Source organism: Protobothrops mucrosquamatus, unplaced genomic scaffold, assembly GCF_001527695.2.
Source record: "Protobothrops mucrosquamatus isolate PMUCROS unplaced genomic scaffold, P.Mucros_1.0 scaffold4251, whole genome shotgun sequence".
Classification (NCBI taxonomy): Eukaryota; Metazoa; Chordata; class Lepidosauria; order Squamata; family Viperidae; genus Protobothrops; species Protobothrops mucrosquamatus.
The window spans coordinates 8,524-28,980 of NW_015390170.1; the positions used below are offsets into that span (position 1 = coordinate 8,524).

Sequence of the window (20,457 nt, forward strand, 5' to 3'; positions counted from 1 at the left end):
CCTCCCCGTCGCCTCCTCGGAGAGCTGCCACAGCAACGCTAGCTCCTCCCCCTCCCCGCCCACAGACAGGGAACGGCTCGCTGGAGACATCGCGAGAATTAAAGCGTGGGTGGGGGGGGGAGAGGAAGAAGTGTTTGCCCCTGACGTAGCTTGCGCTGGCTTTCTGGACAGAGAACCAAGCCAACCGCCAGACCAGGGGTAGGCAACCTTGGCTCTTTTATGACTCGTGGACTTCAACTCCCAGAATTCCTGAGCCAGCTGCGCTGGCTCAGGAATTCTGGGAGTTGAAGTCCACGAGTCATAAAAGAGCCAAGGTTGCCTACCCCTGCGCCAGACGCTTTTAAACGTCTCCTCCTTCCCTCACGTTGTCAACCCACCGAACGCTCAAAGGTGTAAGCAAGTCAGGGCGAGTGAAAGGGCGGTGGCAAAGGCACGTCCGGCCGCGGCTACCGTTTGGAAACCAGCTCGTCGTTCCTGAACAAGGCTCAAGAAGTCACCCTAAGTCGACGTTATTTCCGGAGCCAATGTTCCACAACAGAAACTAATTGTTGCTCCCTCGTCATTGCTCCGCGCTCGCTTTACGAACGTCATAAAAAGCAGACGAGGGCCGGCGCCGCTACTGTCACCGACGCTAAGAGAGAAAGCCGGCGGTGGCAGTAGGAACGGGCGGCCAATAGCGTGAAGGACAGCTGTTGAGCCACGCCCCTTTCTCCTCCCAGCAGCAAATCAGAACGAAGCAAACCGGGCTCGCCCTACCGCCGGCTTATGTCCGCGGGGCGGGTTCTGCTTCTGCTCGGGTCGTGGGAGGAGGAGGAGGAGGAGGAGGAGAAGGACGGCGGGTCGAGCGGCGCCGTCAACTGAATTCGGGGCTCCCGTCGCCGCTGTCACCGCGCGCGCAGGATGGCGGCTGCCGTGGCTGGGTTTCGTGCTTCTTACCACCGTTTCTTAGACAAGATCGAGCTTAAGTTGCCACCCCGGCTGCGTCCTTTCTATAACCACCCTGCAGGTATTGGAGGAAAAGAGGGAGGGGAGAGAAAGGGAAAAGACCGGCAATTTAGTCGCTGTAAAATTCAGTGTTTCTCAACCTTGACAATTTTAAGGCATGTGGACTTCAACTCCCAGAATTCCACAGCCAGCGTTGCTGGCTGTGGAATTCTGGGAGTTGAAGTCCACATGCCTTAAAATTGTCAAGGTTGAGAAACAAGGTGAATATGAAAAGAAAAAGTTAAGGTCCTGCAGACGTCCACTTGAAGAAAGCCTGCTTTTAACAGCCGTCCAGAAAAGAGTGTTCCAGGAAATGCAGGTTTACATGTCCTGGCTTTGTGGTTGTGAGAAACCTCTATTTCGGTTACGTTTGGAGATGCTTTGCCCTCCTATTGCGGTATTTATCATAAAGTGTCCACACGTGATGTGTTACCTTGTGTCGAATGTCAAAGATCCGGCTAGTTTCTGAGGAATTGAAGTTTAAGCCCAGTTTACTATGAAGTTCGTTAAGTGACCTTGGACCAGGTACTGTACTTTAATCCTATTTCAATGCTTTCTTGAACTCCAACACGAAAGACAGAATATAAATAACGCAGAAGACCTAGTGCATGACTGATGGTTAAACTGATGTGGCGTCACATTTTTTTTTCAAGAAATTCCGCAAAGGATTCATCTCTCCTCTTGTCTGGAGGACAAAGTTTACAAACAGCTAGACTGGCCTTCCCAAGTTATTACCCTTTTAATGTTTTAGAATTAGATTTCTATGCATCATTGAACATCCCAGCCATGTGAGCAACCACCATAATAAGTTCTAGGACAGTGGTTCTCAACCTTTTTAATGCCGCGACCCCAACCGGTCGTAAGTCGAGGACTAAACTGGTTGTAAGTCGAGGACTAAACCGGTCGTAAGTCGAGGACTAAACCGGTTGTAAGTCGAGGACTACCCAACCAGTCGTAAGTCGAGGACTTTTCCTGCCCGGGAGCGCCACGCATGCATGGTTCCGCCCCCTGGTCTGGCCGAGGCGTAGCTGGCAAGCGGCAGAGACGGAGCAGGCCGACCACCAGCTAGCCCAGCCCAAGGGAGGTAAGGCACCCGCCGGAAAAGGGGGGGGAAAAATGGCGGACAAAAAAAATGGCGGACAAAAAAAATGGCGGACAGCCTTGCTTGGCGACCCCCATGAAATGGTCGATCGACCCCAAATGGGGTCCCGACCCACAGGTTGAGAACCACTGTTCTAGGAGTTGTAACTGTCTATGGAGATTCTCAGTCATCCAGGTCATGGTTGTCCCAAAGATGCTTTTTCCAGTGTTAGAACTGAAGGAATTTCATGAATGAAAAGCAAAACATTTTCAAAGAAAAAAAAGCAAGAAAGTTTTTCCTTTTGGAAAAAAGCACCTTTAGGAGGTGTACTTCAAATTCATTTGATAGGCACGAGGTTGGGAAAAGCTATAAAATATCGGGACCGGGTGAAGGTAACAATCCAATAGGATATTTCAGTGTCCTTTCTACAATTCAGTGGCAGAAGGGAAATATCCTATAACCTCCTTCCCCATCCTTTCTTAAACCCCTCTCTCTTACCAAAAAAGATGTTGAAGTTCCAGTACATTTTAAATCTTATAGAATCATGTATAATTTAAAGTTTGTCACCTACTACTTCTCCTTCGCCTTTAGTTTTAGTAATATAATCATCAAGGAATTGACAAAGGTTGCAGAAAACATAATATCTGTTTGTTCTCCTTGACATAGAAGTTTCAGAAATAGGATCTGTTATCTTTATTGCTAGCAATAAAGAGTGAAAGACTGAATTAAAGTGACTAAATGGAAAGTCAAAGTGCCATACAGGAAAAATACAATTGATAAGCTGTAGGGCTACAAAATCGTGACTTGAATTGCTGATACTCAGCCTAAAATTAAGGTTCCAAGATAAACCTCCAGAGTTGCTCCATGGCAAGATGGGAGGCAAACACATTTAATTAATAATAATAAATAAATGTGTAACTGTTAGTATCTATTTCAAAAGTTCTCTGGTGAAGGAATGTTATTGGTTAAGTTGCAACAGAAACTTGCTAGTCCAGAAAGGATCATTGCCGAGTTCTTGCCTGCCCAAAAGTGCTGACTGGTGTACCTGCCCCAGGGCTGTCAGATCCTTGTAAGAAAAATTGACAATGGCTCCTGTTCCCTATTATTTTCAAATAAAAGTTGCAAAGGGGAAAAAATTATCTTCAACCCCATATTTACTGTAGCAACTAAGTACATCTATTATGCAGCTATTGTTATATTACAGCTGGCTGCAGACAGACTTAGAACTTTTCTGTCTTGGGGTTCTAAAATCCTGTCATCCTGCAATAACAAGAGCAAATGTATTTTTAATTTAAAAAATGTTTTATCCCGGTTTTGGTTGGTATAGGACAGTGGTGGCGAACCTATGGCACAGGTGCCAGAGGCGGCACTCAGAGCCCTCTCTGTGGGCACGCGCGCCGTCGCCCCAGTCCTAGGCCTTCAGCTGGGTTTTATAAAACCTTTTCACTTTAGGCCTCTGCCGCCGTGTGCAAAAAAAAAAGGTTCAGTCAATTTCAACTTCTCACGGGAAAAAAAGATATTGCAAAGTTGATTGATTGAACTTTTTAGTCCCACCCAGTCTGCTGTTACCACCGCAGCCACGCCCACCCAATGGTGTGGCCAATGGGCCACACCCATCCAATGGGCCACACACCCCCGGCACTCGATGCGTAAGTGGGTTTTGGGTTGCAGTTTTGGCACTCAGTCTCTAAAAGGTTCGCCATCACTGGTATAGGAGTTGTGGCCGTATCTGAACTATGAGGACCTTGTAACAGTTATTCATGCCACCATCACCATGTATTTGTTTCATTTCAAGTTGTTTTATATGAGGCTGCTTTGAAGACCGTCAAGAAATTTGAATTGGTCTCAGATGCAATTACATAGTTGTTAACAGATACATGCTAGTACAAATACCTATGCTCTGGCCTTGTGCTGGCTTCCTGTTGGCTTCTGAGAGCAAGTCAAACTATTGTTTGGATTTTAACAGCTATATGGCTTGAAACTGGAGTACTTGTAGGACTGCCTTCTCCAACCAGTTTTATCCAACCCAACTAGTATGTCCTGGAAGAACCCGTTTGTGGTTCCCCAATTCAATGGGGTAAGAATGGTGGAGGCCTGCAGGCAGTGTTTTTTTTTTTCCTGGTGTGTGTTTGTGTGTATGTTTATCTGCCCTTTGGAAGCATTTCTTTCAAAATTCAGTCAGACCCTATACTATTGACTTTCAGTAAATTACAACAAATAGCTTTGGGACATGAGTTGGTGGCATCAGTTACTGATTGCTTTATGTGTAGTTAGGGATTAGTTAATTTTTATTTCTGAGTTAGACTGTAGACATTTTATTGTATTGTATAGGCATACTATAAACTACAAAGCAAAATTCCTCATCTCACTGATATCACATTAAACTGTATTTGTATCCCTTTGGGTTTATTCACTGGAAGAAAGGGAATGTGGTATGTGTAACAATTATTTTAATAACAAAATGTTATTTCTTTTGTAAGAAATTAGCTTCAGTGTCTCTTCGGTATACTTTTTCAGGTTAGTAATAGCTGGGCTGTATAAGAAGAGAAAAATTATTAACAAGATTCTTTCTCAATCACTTGAATGTGAATTGTGTTTGAATATAAGAAGAGATGTGCCTATTTAATCTAGCAGTCTCTCATACAGTGGCTCAACCAGTATATATGGAAAACACAAAAAAGAACAAGAGTACACTAACACCTTACTGTTTTTCTTCCTTAGCAACAGGTTTTGAAAGGGAAGCTGATGCCAGTGGTAGAGGTAGTAAATAAACATACTGGAATAAAAAACATTATTTGCCTTATGGCTTTTCTTCTCCAACCTATTGACTACTTTGGTTGTTCCTTCAGTAACTGTTCTCTGTCTTAATATATTTAACATGTGATGAACAGAGCTATATTAAATGTTCTAACTGTAGTTAGTTGCACCATACATTTATATAAATCATTATATTACTGGTATATAATGATATAAATCATTATATTACTGGTACTGAATTACTACTTTTCTCAACAGTTATACAATGAATCATTGTTTTTGCTGAGCTACAGTATAACATCAGGATAGCTATACTATCCTGATGGCACAGTCTTCTTAGCCTTAGTGTCAGTTTCTGTTCAATTTTAAACATATTTTCAAAGTCCATGCCATGTGAACCTGGAAGAGTTTGATGGCCTAATTTGATACACTGTGACATTTCCCCTAGATTGGAACATAACCTGCAGTATTGGAGAGAAATCCTTTTATTTTTGGCTTGTGAAATATTCTTTGCAGTTAACACTTCCATTATTCTAGTAGTTCTTTGTACTCTACAGACAATCATTTTATTTAAGATGATTACCATGCAGTGAAAAGTAAAGGCAGTAAAAGAAATTAGCTGGTTTTTCTATTCATTGTAATACTTATCTTAATAGAAAACTCTTTAGAACATCTCTAAGGCAGCAAAAATAACTAATCCTACTGGGAAATAATTTGTGGCTTGTAACAATTAAGAGTATTTATAAAGAAAGAGTCTTATAAAACAATTGCTAGTTGTAATTCAAGGTAACATTCATAATCACCTGGATCAGGACTGACATAAGATAGGTATAGATATACCAAGACATTCTGATATAAACTTAAGTAAATGAGGGATTTTTCATTTTTAATAACCATACCAAAACAAAAACCTGAAATTAAATGATGAAAAAATAAGAGCACCGAATAACAGAAGTTGTGAGAAGCAATTTGTACTCAAAACCAATTCCTATACTGAACATGTACTCAGAGACACATTTCTCCTTGTTCCATATTCACCTTACTAAACCATTATTTTACATCTTCCTCTCATGTTATTAGTTACTTAGCATTCTAGTGAAAAGTAAAGTTTAAAATCTGACCAGCTCTGATGTATGCAACTGCCTGATCCAACAATATGTATTTAAGAGTGGCACGATGGCTCAGCGGTTAAGATGCTGGGCTTGTCAGCTGAAAAGCTGATAGGTTCAACACCCAAGCTTCACACGACGGGGTGAGCTTCCCTTATTCACTCCAGCTTCTGCCAACCTAGTAGTTTGAAAGCATGCAAATGCAAATAGATAAATAGGTACCACTTCGGCAGGAGGTTATTGCATTCTGTATTTTCATGCTGGCCACGATGACAGAATTATCTCTCAGACAATGCAGGCTCTTGGCTGGGAATTGGAGATGAGCACTGCCCCTTGAATTGGTCACAATTGGGCAGGGGAAACCTTTAAACTTCTTAAACTTTATTTTACAATAATTGTCACAACCTTTATTCCATCTTATATCATTTAAGAATCTCATGATCGCAACATTATTATTTATGCAAGGGCATATCCGGGTTTGCCATGAGTTGTTCATTGAGAACATTTCTTGAATTCAGTAGAGCTTTGTTATCCTCCTTGTCTCTGCACCTACTAGTTAATATAAAAGATACATACATACCACTAAATTTCAATAGTTTTCTGAAAGATTTAATTAGAACGGAGTACCTCAGAGTACTAACTTTAGTTTGCAAGGTGGTTATCAAATACTTCTGTAGAATGATGTGAAATATTAATGTCCAGAACATCTTTAAAATAACAGAAAAGTATTTTTTTTTAAAAAAAATACACTACTCAGAGATGCAATACATACCCTAGAATAGGGGTGTCAAACTCAATTTCATTGAGGACCGCATCAGCATTGCGGTTGCCCTCGGGGCCAGGTGGGTGTGGCCAGGATGGGTGCGGCCTACTGGGTGGGCATGGATGGAGTGGGTGTGGCCTACTGGGTGGGTGTGGCCAGCTCTACATCGTTCGCGTCAAGGATGCCTGTGGGGGCCTGGGCAGGAGTGGGATAGATCTGAGGGTCTCTGGCAGAAGGGGGTGGGACCAGGGCAAGTGCCAAGGCATGGTCCACTGGAGGAACCTCACTGCTCCTCTCAGGCCACGCGGGGGGGGGCTTATGGAGCTAAGACTGAATGCGTTTCAGCATAGATGGCCACCATAAAATTGTACATTGGCTCCCAGCTGGCCTGGGCCAGGGCCAAGGCAGCGGGGGCCGTTCCCTCACTGTTTCCAGGATGGCTTCGCGGGCCACATGAAACCACTTCGTGGGCCGCATCTGGCCCCCGGACCTTGTGTTTGACATGTCTGCCCTAGAATATTACTGAACTTAGTGCTTTCCAAGTATAATGAGTAACAAGCTCCAGAATTCCTGGCGCAGCATAGCTATTGGCCATGATGAGTGGAAATGCTGGAATTTAAAGGACCAGAATGAAAACAAAATATCCATGTCAAAAGAGAGGCCAGCTGATGCCTGCTAAGTAGTTTGGATTTCAATATTCATCAACCCCAACAAGTATGTAAAAGACTGAAGTCTAAAACACTAAAGCATGCTGTTTTGCTCATATTGTCCTTAGGTCCTTGGACATTCAAGGACACTACTTAAAACTTATTCCTAAATAGGAGTTGGACTTACATTTTTTCTGGTCACAAAATAACCTGCAAAATAACAGCTATGTGGATAATCTGATAATCTCTTTAATTTCAGAGAGATTTCAGATGCCCAGTTCCTGCAATCAGGTGCCATTTCAGCCACAATGGGTTTCTCTCTTTTAGACAAATGTCAGTTTGTCATCAGGGCTTACCAGAAGTGTGATTAATTGCATTTTTCTAGCTAAAACAGAGATAAAGCTTTGTTTTTGTTTTTGTGCCTGGAACTACATCCTTCAAACTGGAAATGATTTTGAGATATTCTTAGTGTGATCCAACCCTGAAATAGATCTGTTCTCCTCCCCTTAGGACACTGCTATAAGGCATTGCATGCCAAAACAACTAGACACAGGGACAGTTTCTTCCCTCATGCCATCACTCTGCTGAACACCTAATTCTTACAGTACTGTTTAATGTCTATGTACATTTACCCATGTTGTATGGCTGTAGCATTATTATCTGTCTTATCTTCTTTACTCCAGTGTATTTTTGGTATTATCATTATGGTTATTATTACTCTGATCCTTTGCATGTACACAGAGCTTCTGCACCAGACAATTCCTTGTGTGTCTAATCACACTTGGCCAAATAAAGTATTCTAATGAGTCTAATGTTTCATGCAGAATGCTTACATCTAGAACATCTTGACCTGCTTCTGCTTTGGAGGGTTTACTTCTGGAAAATGCTGAACCCTCTGCCAATAGGGTCCAGAAGGAATAGAACAGTTTTGTAGAATGGTCCAATACATTTTATACATCCATAATTACTTATAAATAATATTTGCTTTTTTTTTTGGAGGCTTTGTATGCAATCTCCTAACTTTCAGCATGAAAAGCAATTTCCCTTGCAGCACCTGACATTTCAAAAAGGAAGCCAATTATTACAAAAAAATCATCCATCCTTTGGATTAATTTTAGAAGGTTCTTGGATAGTTTTCAGAGAAATTATTTCTAGTGAGCAGTATTGTATTTGGGATTATTTCTCTTTACAAATAGCAATTTACATTTCTTAAATTATATTATAAACCTATGTGATCCCTAAGCTGAGTGATTTTACAGATACTATCTCTGTGGGATAACAATAGAAAATGAAAATGTAAGAGCAGTTTGATCAGGTTCATCATTAGAAAACAGAAGAAAATATTGTATAAAGTTCTATGACCTAGAAAAAAAAGCAGCTTTATGAATCCATTTTAGATATTTTACTGTACCAAATATTGGGAGACTACAATATTTGAGTGAATCCAATAGCATCTGGGGAAAAGTTAGGAAAATAAGGGGGATTTCCATTGTATAAGTAGGTCTATCCTTCCACCTCCAATATGAGAGAGAATTGTTGGCCTAAGGTCATCCAGCTGTATTTGTACCTAAGGTAGGACTAGAAATCATGGTTTCCTGTTCTAGCCTGGTGCTTTAACTTCTACACTAAATTGACTCTCTAAAGTTTACTTATATAATTTTTTTATTTTTACTGTTTATTTTTGTCCCACTTATTATGATGACCCAAAGCACTTCTGATAGTTCTATCCATACTTACATACTAGTTGGTTACATTTGAGGTTAATTTCACAGCAGGAGGTGTTATTTATTTATTTGCATTCACTTATTTATTGTTATACTTCTGACTGGTAGAATCAAGAGTTTACTGTTAAGAGTTTACCATAAAGATTTTTTTCTATGTAGGTACAAATAACTGTTAACATAAGAGACTGGGGTCCGCCCTCTCCTCAAGAAGCCATCGCTGGATTCCACCCTGTTGGATAATTTCCAACCTGTCTGCAGTCTTCCCTTTTGGGGGAAGATAGTTGAGAAGGTGGTTGCACGGCAGCTCAAGAGGTTTCTGGATGAAACGGATTATCTAGATCCCTACCAGTCTGGATTCAGGCCTATATATGGCACAGAAACAACATTGGTCATGCTTTTTGATGATCTCTGGCGAGAGCGGGATGTAGGTAGTGCACCCATCCTTGGTTTACTTGACCTCTCGGCAGCTTTCAATACCATCGACCATGGTATCCTGGAACAGCTTCAGGGGTTGGGAGTGGGAGACTTTATGCTATCCTGGTTCACTTCCTTCCTCTGTGGCCGCTCAGTGAGTGTTAATAGGGGGCGAGAGATCCAGCCCTCGCCCACTACTTTGCAGGGTGTTGCAGGATTCAGTACTCTTTCCGCTCCTATTCAACATCTACATGAAGCTGTTGGGTGAGATCATCTGTCACCATGGACTGAGATATCATCAATATGCTGATGATACTCAGCTGTGTATCTCAGCCTGTGGTGAGTTAAGCGATGCCATGATTTCCCTCTCGCAATGCCTGGAGGCTCTTAGGGGCTGGATAGGGAGCAACAGATTGAAACTGAACCCTGGCAAGACTCTGGGTTTGGGTTCTTTGATCCATGGAGAATTGCCTCCTTTGGTCTTGGATGGGGTGGCACTGCCCCAAACAGACCCAGTGTGCAATCCGGTGGTTCTCCTGGACTCATGATTTCTGCTTGAATGGCAGGTGGCAGTCATGGTCAGGAGGGCCTTTGTGCAACTACAAGTTGTGCGCCAGTTACGCCCTTTCCTGGACCAACAATCCCTACTCACGGTCACTCATGCCCTGTCACCTCCCATCTTTTCTATTGCAACATGCTCTACATGGGGCTGCCCTTGAAAAGCATCTGGAAGCTCCAGTTGGTGCAAAATGCAGTGGCCCGCATGGTTTTGTGCAGACTTCAGTGTGCACATGTATTACCTCTCCTGCGGGAGTTGCATTGGTTCCCAATTTGCTTCCGGGTGCAATTCAAGGTGCTGCTGTCACCTTTAAAGCCCTTCATGACTTGGGACCAGGTTATCTGAGGGACCATCTCTTGTTGGTCATATCCACCCAACCCACTAGAGCAGAGAGGGATGTTATGGGTCCCGGCCCCTAAGGGGATACATCTGACAGGATCCAGAAGAAAGGCCTTCTCCGTGCTGGCTCCCTCCCTCTGGAACATCATCCCTCCGGAAATTAGACTGACCCCCATTCTGACACTCTTTCGGAAGGCCCTGAAGATGTGGTTCTGCCAGTGGGTCTGTGAAACCCAGAGCAGGATGGAGCCCATTGAATCACTGGTATGAGTGTGTGTGGTTACTGGGGGGTGGGGGAGATATTATTTTATTATTTTATTTTTATTATTTTTATTTCTTTTATATTGTGTTTTTATTTCCTATAAGCCACCTTGAGTTGCCATGAGCAAGTAGGCGGCAATATAAATTTTGCAAATAAATAAATAAATAAACATGAAACATTTTCTACAAATGAAGAAAAGCTGCATTATTTAATTCATTTGGGAAAAATGTATTTTTGTCATCATCACAATCCCTTTTTTCTGCAACGTGGATATACTTCATGAATTGCAAGACCTGACAAACTACTACAGAGGTTTTACTCAGAGAAATTTAATTGTAACTTGCTTCTTTTGTGGCTTGCAGATTAAAAAATGTTTTATTGAAATGAATTTAATAGCTTTTGAGACTAAGTAAAATCTTCTCTTGCAGGTCCCAAAACAGTCTTTTTTTGGGCACCTGTTATGAAATGGGTAAGTTGATTTGATGGTTCATACAAAACGTACATAATTCTAGTGTTTCCTGTGTTAAAGACCAGTTGTATACTTTAACTGTAGTTAAAAAAAATTGGTTTACTGGAAGGTCTCCTGGTAGACAAGCACTTTATTTTGCATAGTCAAAGATCATATTAACCTAATCTTTGAGAAAAAAAATCCTTTCTCATTGTGTGAAATGTTATCTGAGAACTTGATGAAAAAAAATTATTGGTTAATATCTCTGTCAGATTTTAGATCAGGGGTTCTCAACCTTGGCAACTTTAAGACTTGTGGACTTCAACTCCCAGAATTCCTCAGCCAGTTGAAGTCCACAAGTCTTAAAGTTGCCAAGGTTGAGAACCCCTGTTTTAGATGCAATGGAATTTCCCAAAAGTCTATATTAAAAATACTTTTAGTTATGTAGCCAGACCTAAATAAGGAACACATTATAGATAAGTTAGATTCTAACATAATGGTCCTGTTAGGACAGTGGTGTCAAACTCGCTGTGTCACATTATGTGTCTTGACGTATCACATTTTTCCCCTTGCTGGAGCTGGGGTGGGTGCAGCTTCCTCACGAAGCATCCAGCCCGTGGTCTGGCAGTTTGACACCCCTGTGTTAGGACAATATGGCTGACCCATTAATCCCATCTTTTATACAATTTCCTCAACTTGTTGTAAGCCGCCTTGAGTCACCTCTTGGCAAGATGGATAACATATACATTTCATGATAAGTAAGTAATAAAATCTTCCTGTGCCAATTGAACACAATCTGAAATATCTGGGCTGGTTATTTATAGTCATTTTGGCCATTGTAAAGGAGGTTGGGAAGCTATCACTTCCCTTCCTACTTTCTGTCTCATTGGAATGGGAAAATCTACAATGTCATGATTGTGGTCAGCATTATCACGGACAATTTGGGAGAGGCATAGTCATTAGTCAGATCTGCCCATTTTTCATGTCCCTTCTCCTCCCTCGTCCCCCCATGAGACCATGGAAGTAGGCTGAAAAGTGAAATCACAAAAATGAGAGAGCAACTCGGGTTTGTATGACTCATATATATCGGGATATAGATTAAATTGAGCCCCAAATCAACATGGTTTTATTTGATACATGTTAATGCCAGTCCATTGCATTGATATGGAATTATGTACCACTCAAATCCCAGTTTTCTCCTTGACCCAGTTTAAAACTCAAAATGGACTGGAACATGTAACTCCCAGCTATCTAAATGGCATGCATGAAATATATGATTTCAAACTGAATGATGTAGACCAGTGGTTCTCAAACAGTTTGGTCTCAGGGCCCCTTTGCATTCTTAAAAATGATAGAAGACACCCAAAGAGCTTTGATTTATGTGAGTTATATCTATCAATATTTATTGTATTAGAAATTAAAACTGAGAAATTTAAAACTATTTATTTATTTGACTTCAAGGACAAAGGAGAGGACCCCTAGATCATACTTTGAGAACTGCTGGTTTAGACTGTAGCACTTTGGTATTAATAAAAAATGAAAGTACTATTACTGACACATTAAATTAAGCTATTGCTTCCCTATTGCAGGGTTTGGTATGTGCTGGAATGGCTGATATGACTAGGCCTGCTGAAAAACTCAGCACTTCACAATCTGCCGTCCTAACGGCTACAGGTATGTATGTATTCTCTTTTAATTATCTAGTATAGGAAACAAAGATTAAATCATCAGCTCTATTTTAATACCAAGACAAAACTGAACCAACAATTTATTTTATGAAAGGTTTTCAAGCCATATACTTGGAAATATAGATACAAAATTTTAGAAATGTTTATATAATTATTATGTTTACCTGACTGTCTAACCGGAACACCTAAAAATAGATATATTTGAACCAGAAGTACATTAATCTAGAAATTTTGCTTAGGTTAAATACGTAGTCCTTGTCTAGCAACCACAGTTGGGACTGGCAACTTGATTGCTAAATGATGCAGTCCCCAAGGCAGAAATCACATAATTGCAACTGTGCTTATGACTATACTTTGTCTTTCTTTCCTTTTTCCCTACTCCCCTGCCCTTTGAAATGTTTAACCAGTGCTGGGATAATTAGCAAGAAGGGAATTAATATTTGTATTTGCATTCATTGGAAAGGAATACATAACAAGAAAATAAACAGCCACGCAATAGGGAATACACATTGAAAGGAATGCCCTAGTGCCTACAACTCCGAGTACACTCAGGCTGGAAGCTGTGAGTGCGCTAGGCAAACAGCCACTTTATTGTGTGTTATTTCTTGTAATAGTTTCCAATTTTTCTACCCTATGAGGGGGGAAATGGGTCAGGCACAGGACAACAGATACTGGCTGTAATGGTAATCACGTGACTGAGAAAAACTCCGAAGATCGTAAATGTGCACCTTGGTCCCAAAGTTATTTTTTATTACCTTTGTAAATTTGAACAGACAGTAAAGGAGATTTCCCTTTATATAAATTATTGACTTTCAGCAGAGATGTAAGGAATATTGCTAAATTCTATTCTGAAAATTAAACTGGCTACAATCTGTACATTGCTGTAAAAGTGTAATTAATTGGTTTACATACATGATTTTTACAAGTGTTACAGGTTGCAAGTTTCAAACATTAGTTCCTGTTTCATCTCATGACAGTAAAAAATGTGAGCCAAAACTCTATGCAGTACTTTATTGCTAGTTCATTGCTAGATAACAGAACTGTTCAATAACATTTTTAATCTGCCATTCAAACATATACTTTTCTTGTACTAGCAAATCTACAGATCTTCTGGGTTTTAGATTAAGATAATAATTCTAGATGCTGCAAGCTTTCATTCAGCTATAAGGGAAATAACAGCAATCCTATAATTACTGAATAAACTTGATGAGAGAGTAGATTGAAAGGGAGAAACTGTGAAGTTTACCAAATAGAATTGATAAATTTTGAGAATGCAATCGTTATTTTAAATTGGTAATAGATCTGTATTTTGTTTTCTAATTCAACAGGCCTTATCTGGTCAAGGTATTCTCTAGTAATTATTCCTAAAAACTGGGGCCTGTTTACTGTTAATTTCTTTCTTGGCTGTGCTGGTGGCTCTCAGCTGTACCGCATATGGAGGTAGGTAGTTAGGAAGAATGTTTGCCAATGTTGTATTCTATGGTTTAATTCTGAAAGTTATACCTCCAACATTTTTAAAAATAGGAAAGACTGTATGATAGGACCAGAGAAGGGGGAAAAAAGGGGAGCCCTCCCAACCATTTTTTCCCATGTTGGTGTCTGGTCCTATTCCCAACTATTATTATAGGGAGTTGGGGCTGGTCAGTGTTAGAAATCTGTAAAAAGTAATTCCTGTTTTTTTAAACAACGACAACAAAAACTGTCCAACAAGGGATCGAAGCATTAGATGCCTTATTAGCTAATAGTGTAATCTTTGGTTCTCCTTCGTTCAGCTCATCTGAACTAATAGTAGTAGTAGTATCTGTAGGATACGATTAGTTGGTTCCTTAGCAGGCCAGTCTTTGAAAGCCTACTATAACAGTCTTGGTTCAATAGAAGCGATTTTTCTTAGGCTGGTAGTAGATAATATTTCAGTTATCTAGATTTATTCAAACCCATTGTTTTCCTTGTATAATGCAAATTGATGACCTGGTAGAAACTACCTTGCTCCTCTTTGCTTTGAACATTGCCTATCTTAAACAAAGTCCTTGGGAAAATGCTGGTCTGCTTTTTCTACTGATTACTCTCATTTTATGCAATCCACACGGTATGTGTTACTCATCTTCTGTTTAGTAACAGTATTATTGGAGCAGGTGGCAAGACCTAGGAAATTTTGACATATCCTGAAAAAGCTACAATAGGACTAGATCTTTTTTTGTATCTGGATAAGCGATTACCAAAAGATTCCAGGGATATAGGCTATATTGGGATGTGAAAAAAATATCTCAGTAGAATGTAGTAGAAAATGGAAAACCACTTATTTTGAGGTTTCATCTTGCTAAAAGTACTGCACTGTTATAAACCAGTTTCTACTAACTGAAAATACATATTTATAGCAAGCTTAAGTGATATAATTTTAGATTGTGCAGTGGCATTTTTGAATTAGTATAATATGAAGCTGAACTTTCCTAACAAGTCATGCTACTAGACTAGAAGGAAACATGTATGTGCACAAATAAACTTTGCCAGCTACTTTGATTTAAAAAAGGACCTACCAGATCTGAACTGCAAAACTTCATACATTTACCAGATCCAGCAAAAATACAAATGTTTTCCTGACATTTAATGGTTGTCCAGATTTTTGCAGTCCAGATCTGATAGCCTTCCTTAAATGAAATATATAATAAAACCTGTCTCTTGAATTAAATTACAAGCAAATTAAAATCAATGCAGTTTAGTTATAGTTCTTATTGAATATCAACCATGTTTTTAAAGAACTGATAGGAAAAACAAAAATAAAAATATAATTTCTAATTTAATGCAATGGTTTTTTTCTTCTTCACAATATGTTGGCAATAGTGAATAATTTGTATTCTCTTTTTTCTGACAGGTATAACCAAGAGTTAAAAGCCAAGGAACTGGAAAAGCAGCAGTAGAAATTCTACTTAATTTCTTCTAATCTCAACATAAACTACTTCCTAAGGGACCTAGTTTTAATCCTGTTCAGTTGCCTAGTGTGACTTTTTACTAAAAGTGGTAGAGCATGCTTTTCTATAAAGTTAGAAAGCAACCTCTTTGCATTTAAATAAACTCTTTAATAAGTTCCAAGTCTCTTCTTAAGCCCAAATGCAACTGATGCATGTATTTTTAAGGACAGAAGCAAGGTGACTTTTCCGACTCTCAGAAACCTGAATTTGAAGGGGAAAATGTGACTTAGGCGATTCAGGGGTCTCACATATCTTTCACCAGCAACTTAAATATAATCTTTTCCAGGCTTAGGGAACTGCCACTTCATAATCAGAAAAAGACATATTAGGTTTCAGGAGGTGCTGACATATGCATAGATGCCAAATATATTTTCTTCTTCAACATTGCTGCAGTCTTAATAGCTATAGATCCAATGGCCCAAACAGCACAAACTACTGTAAAACTGGAGACAGGGCAGGACCGAATTCATATATTTTTCTATATTTTAAAATATTCACTTTTTCAAAATATGAAAATTCATCAGAATCATAGTATCATTTTTTTTTTAAAAAAAAAAGTGCTTTGTGGAAGATTGGCATTTATATTATATTTTGTTTTTACGTAGCTAGAGAAATGTTACTTTTTCAGAGTGCTCCTGAACTCCATTGGCCCAGAGACACACTTTGATTACTGCAATGGATCCTACACCACACGTGTGCTTGTGCTATAGCACCGTTGCTTGAGCTGCATTGGTTTCCATTTGTTTTCCAAGTACAATTCAAGGTGCTGGTTATCACTTTTAAAGCCCTACGTGGCAAAGGGCCAGATTATTTGACCAACTGCCTCCCCTTTAGGATATCTTTCCATCCCATTAGATTAGATAGGGGACACTTTAGGGGCCTTCCCTCAAACATTGTCACCTAGTCGGGTCCTGGGAGCATGCTTTCCATATAGCTGCCCCTGCCCTTTGAAACAGCCTCTAACCTGAGATGAGGGAGGCCTTCTTCCCTTAGGCATTAGGGTAGGATGGGGCTATGTCATGGGATTAGTAGCATGGGTTACTATAATGCCTTGTTGGGATTTTATTTTTATTGGTTTTGCTATGAGCCACCTAGGATACTATGCAGGATAGGCAGCCAGTTAAGTTCTTTAAGTAAAAAATATGAGATCTGAGCCCACAAGATCTCTCTCACTCCGCATCATTAGCCCACATTCTTCTCTCAGTACCCTCCATCTTCACTTCCATTTCTATTTGTTACTTTCTTTACCCATTAGCTCCCTGGCCTATGTTTTGCTAATTCTATGCCTGTGCTATTCCTTCCTATGTGTTAAATTGCATATCTTTGCTCCAGTTATCTTACTGCTGCTTCTCATCTTGGTTAAACACATTTATTTCTCGTATAACTCATTATGATTTCCAAGCCTTCCTGCTTACCTGGTAATATCAGTGGAGTCTTTTTCCTTCTCTTCCCTTTCCTTGGATAGACAGCAGCACTTCAGAATAAAGCAATTGTATATAACAATACTGCCTTGCCTGATTGTATGGATGTATGGGTATTTAATGCTCTAGAGACTTCATGGATACAGGGGAGGTTGCTATAGATAGGTTGTTGCTTACCCACATTTTAAGAATTACTATCCGAGTTCCCTTTTATTCAGGAGGGAAGTGAATAACACTGGAGCCAGAAGTAAGAGTTCAGCAGTGTAAAGATAGGAATTATGCATCTTTAGATGTAGATCTACAATTTCCAGTACCATTCAGTATTAAATATGCTGGCTGGGGTTACTGTATGTTGCAAAATTTGGAAAGCCACAAGCTACATATAAATATCATTTATAGTTTTCAACTATTTTGACTACTTATGCAACCTGAGCAATGCCTTGTTTTAAAATTGAAGAACTAGCCTTAAAAAAATAAAACATGTTTCTTTGTGTCCCAACACAGGGAATGTATGTTGTAACAGTCTCTGCAACATGCTTTTTCCCTTCTGGGTAAACATGAAAATACTGTAGATAGTCATTTCTATCTCTCCACTCCACATTTACCCTTCATTGAATGGGCACACTAATTGTTTTGCTCTGGTTTGCTTACACTATATGGCAAGTAAACCCACTGAGTTAAGCCAAAACAAATAAAATAAAATCTTTTCTGGCTGTGTATGATATGAATCCAGCTATTTGAATTCTGACTACCCATTTAAGGTACAAATTATTCCATTGTCTATCATAGTAGATTGACAAATTGAGACATACAACAGGCCACTAATGAAAAAGGTTTATTAAAATATTCACAAGAGTACAATATAAAGCTGCTTATGAGAATATGGAGAAGAAAGAAGACTTGTACAATAAAAAAATTCCAGTTTTTTAAAAGTGCAGAAACAAGGTAAAAAAAGGGCTCAGTGTTGCATGGAATGGATTTACCTAGTGACAGGAAATCTTAGCACGTCTAAAGTTTGGGAAGTTAACTTTCACAACTGGAAGTCATTTGTCTTTTATAGAAAAGTACAGCACCACAAAAACACTGCTCATACATAAGTTGAGAGATTTTTGTACTTTAGTTTGGAATCTGAATTCAATACGTGAAAAGTGCAACTCAGCATACAGAAATAGAAACAATTATGAAGTGTTTCGGACAGTTACATGATTTTGTAATCTCTTAACAAGACTTGGGCTTCAGGCTCATGTGTTGACTGAATTACTTTTGCTTCTACCAAAGCATACTAAGTAGAGAAAGGAAAAACTCTGTAGTGTAAACTGAGCTAGTTACAAGACAGATCATAATTACTTCAAAAAATAATGCACTGGAGAACATCAAGGACAAGTCTAAATGCCTGTTGGAAGAAACTGGTCCAAAGTTTACATTACATAAATCCAGACAAATTAGGAACCATTCCAGACAATCAAAACAAGAAACCCCCAAAGAACTAAAGGAGTGGTACAAGTTTTTATAGCAGATTCCCAACCTGGGTTTCCTACCCACACCTCTGGGAGGTGCAAGATGGAATTTCAAGGAGTGCAGCCAAAAGTGGCTTGTGTCCCTTAGTGATGAGTCAGAATCATCACTCAGCCAGCCACCCACATTCCTTGAGCAGTGGTAGTAGGTGGTTGTGTTGCGTAGTCTTAACATAGAAGTAATTGATTGCCAGAGTACTGCTTTTAAAATCATTATAATGCAAAATCTGACATGATCATATGTTTCCCTCATAAACTAATGAGTTCAAGAGTTCCTTAAGTATTTCACACCTCAGGGCCTCTCAGCTTGCTTACCACCTCACTTAAATTCACTTGGCCAATCCCACACTTATCCCTATTTTATCCAACCAATCAAATACCTCCCTCATAGCCACTGACTTCTCCCATATATAATCAAAGGAACTGAAGATGGAAGGATTGAAGAAAAGACAGGAGGTACCTTTTTATCTCAAGCACACTCCAATCTCCAGCTGCTTGAATAGAAAGAGATGTAAACTCCTTTGTGTGTGTTCGTTTCACCATATTCTGGTAGCCCAATCTATTCATTCACTCATACTAGCCAGATGTAAGTTTATTGGTAATGAAATAGACCAACTACACAGTGTCATTCACTTCCAGAAGTTACTACCATATAAATTGTGGCATTGGTTGAATGCGTTTTGACAGTGTTCATCACTAATTTCATCACTCGAGCAGTGCATTTAAATAAGCCCACTTGTGTGAATAATATTAGATGACATAGTTGTGATGTATCGTGTCTATCATACATTGATATATGCACAGCAGGAATTCGTCTCATATTGTGAGCGTCATGGTATGAGTTACCTAATAAATTGTGTCACATTCCTATAGAGCAGGCATATCAAACTTATGTCGCGCGACGTCATATGACGTTGTGAGTTTTACATTCCTACTGTAGAGTTTTCACCTGATGATTTATCTTGATGAAACTCAGATATCGTTAATATAACATTTGAAAGTGTATTTCTTGTGATATTTTGCTATAGGTATGTCGGACTGAATAAAGCAGACATCCCTGATTTAATTATACTTTTTCTCACACTTAGTCATATATTTTTCTTTCTGTTTTACAAACTAAGACTTCATGTCAAAAAAAAGAAAATGGAATGATGACTATTTGTGCTTTCTTTTCACTTGCACAACAGGAAACGATGGCTTGGAAAAGACCCAGTGCGTTTTTTGCAGTGTTGTATTTTACAACTCAAATCTGAAGCCATCCAAGCCTCAAGAGCATTTCAAGAATAAGCATTGGGCAGCTGATGTTGAAGGACATGATGTTGAGTCATCAAAAATCAAAAGAGCTTGTTTTGATTCACAAGAAACTCTTCCAAAATTAGACTGCATTTTTGTTGAAAAAAACCCTACCTCTTGTGTCATACAAAGTGGCATCTAAAGTGGCCAAATCCAAGAAGCCTAATACTATTGCAGAAGATCCGAACAATAAATGTGCAGTAGAAATGGCAACAATTATCAGGGCAAAGCAGCAAGAAAAAATATTGAACAGTTGCCCCTACCAAATAATGTCCTTCACAAACAAATCATTGATTTGAATGAAGATATTTTGGCCCAAATCATCTCAAATGTCAGACTAGTCCTTTCAAAATCTCCATTTAGTTGATGTCTCCAGCTGTAGTCAACTCACAACATTAGTGAGGTATGTCAATGATGGTGCTGTGAAGGGTGACTTCCTGCTTTGTAAAGATCTGAAAACAAACACAACTGCAAAGGATGTGATGCAG

General features: G+C 39.5%; 1 protein-coding gene across 1 annotated transcript; it reads left to right on the plus strand.

Annotated features, from left to right (window-relative positions):
- The first annotated feature begins 801 nt into the window (after nt 1-801).
- Nucleotides 802-15,857, plus strand: MPC2 (mitochondrial pyruvate carrier 2). Its single transcript, XM_015828115.1, has 5 exons — nt 802-1,006; nt 11,068-11,108; nt 12,677-12,761; nt 14,104-14,215; nt 15,645-15,857. Exons 1-5 carry the CDS (start codon nt 901-903, stop codon nt 15,688-15,690), a joined length of 390 nt encoding a protein of 129 aa, XP_015683601.1. The 5' UTR covers nt 802-900; the 3' UTR covers nt 15,691-15,857.
- Nucleotides 15,858-20,457: the final 4,600 nt, after the last annotated feature.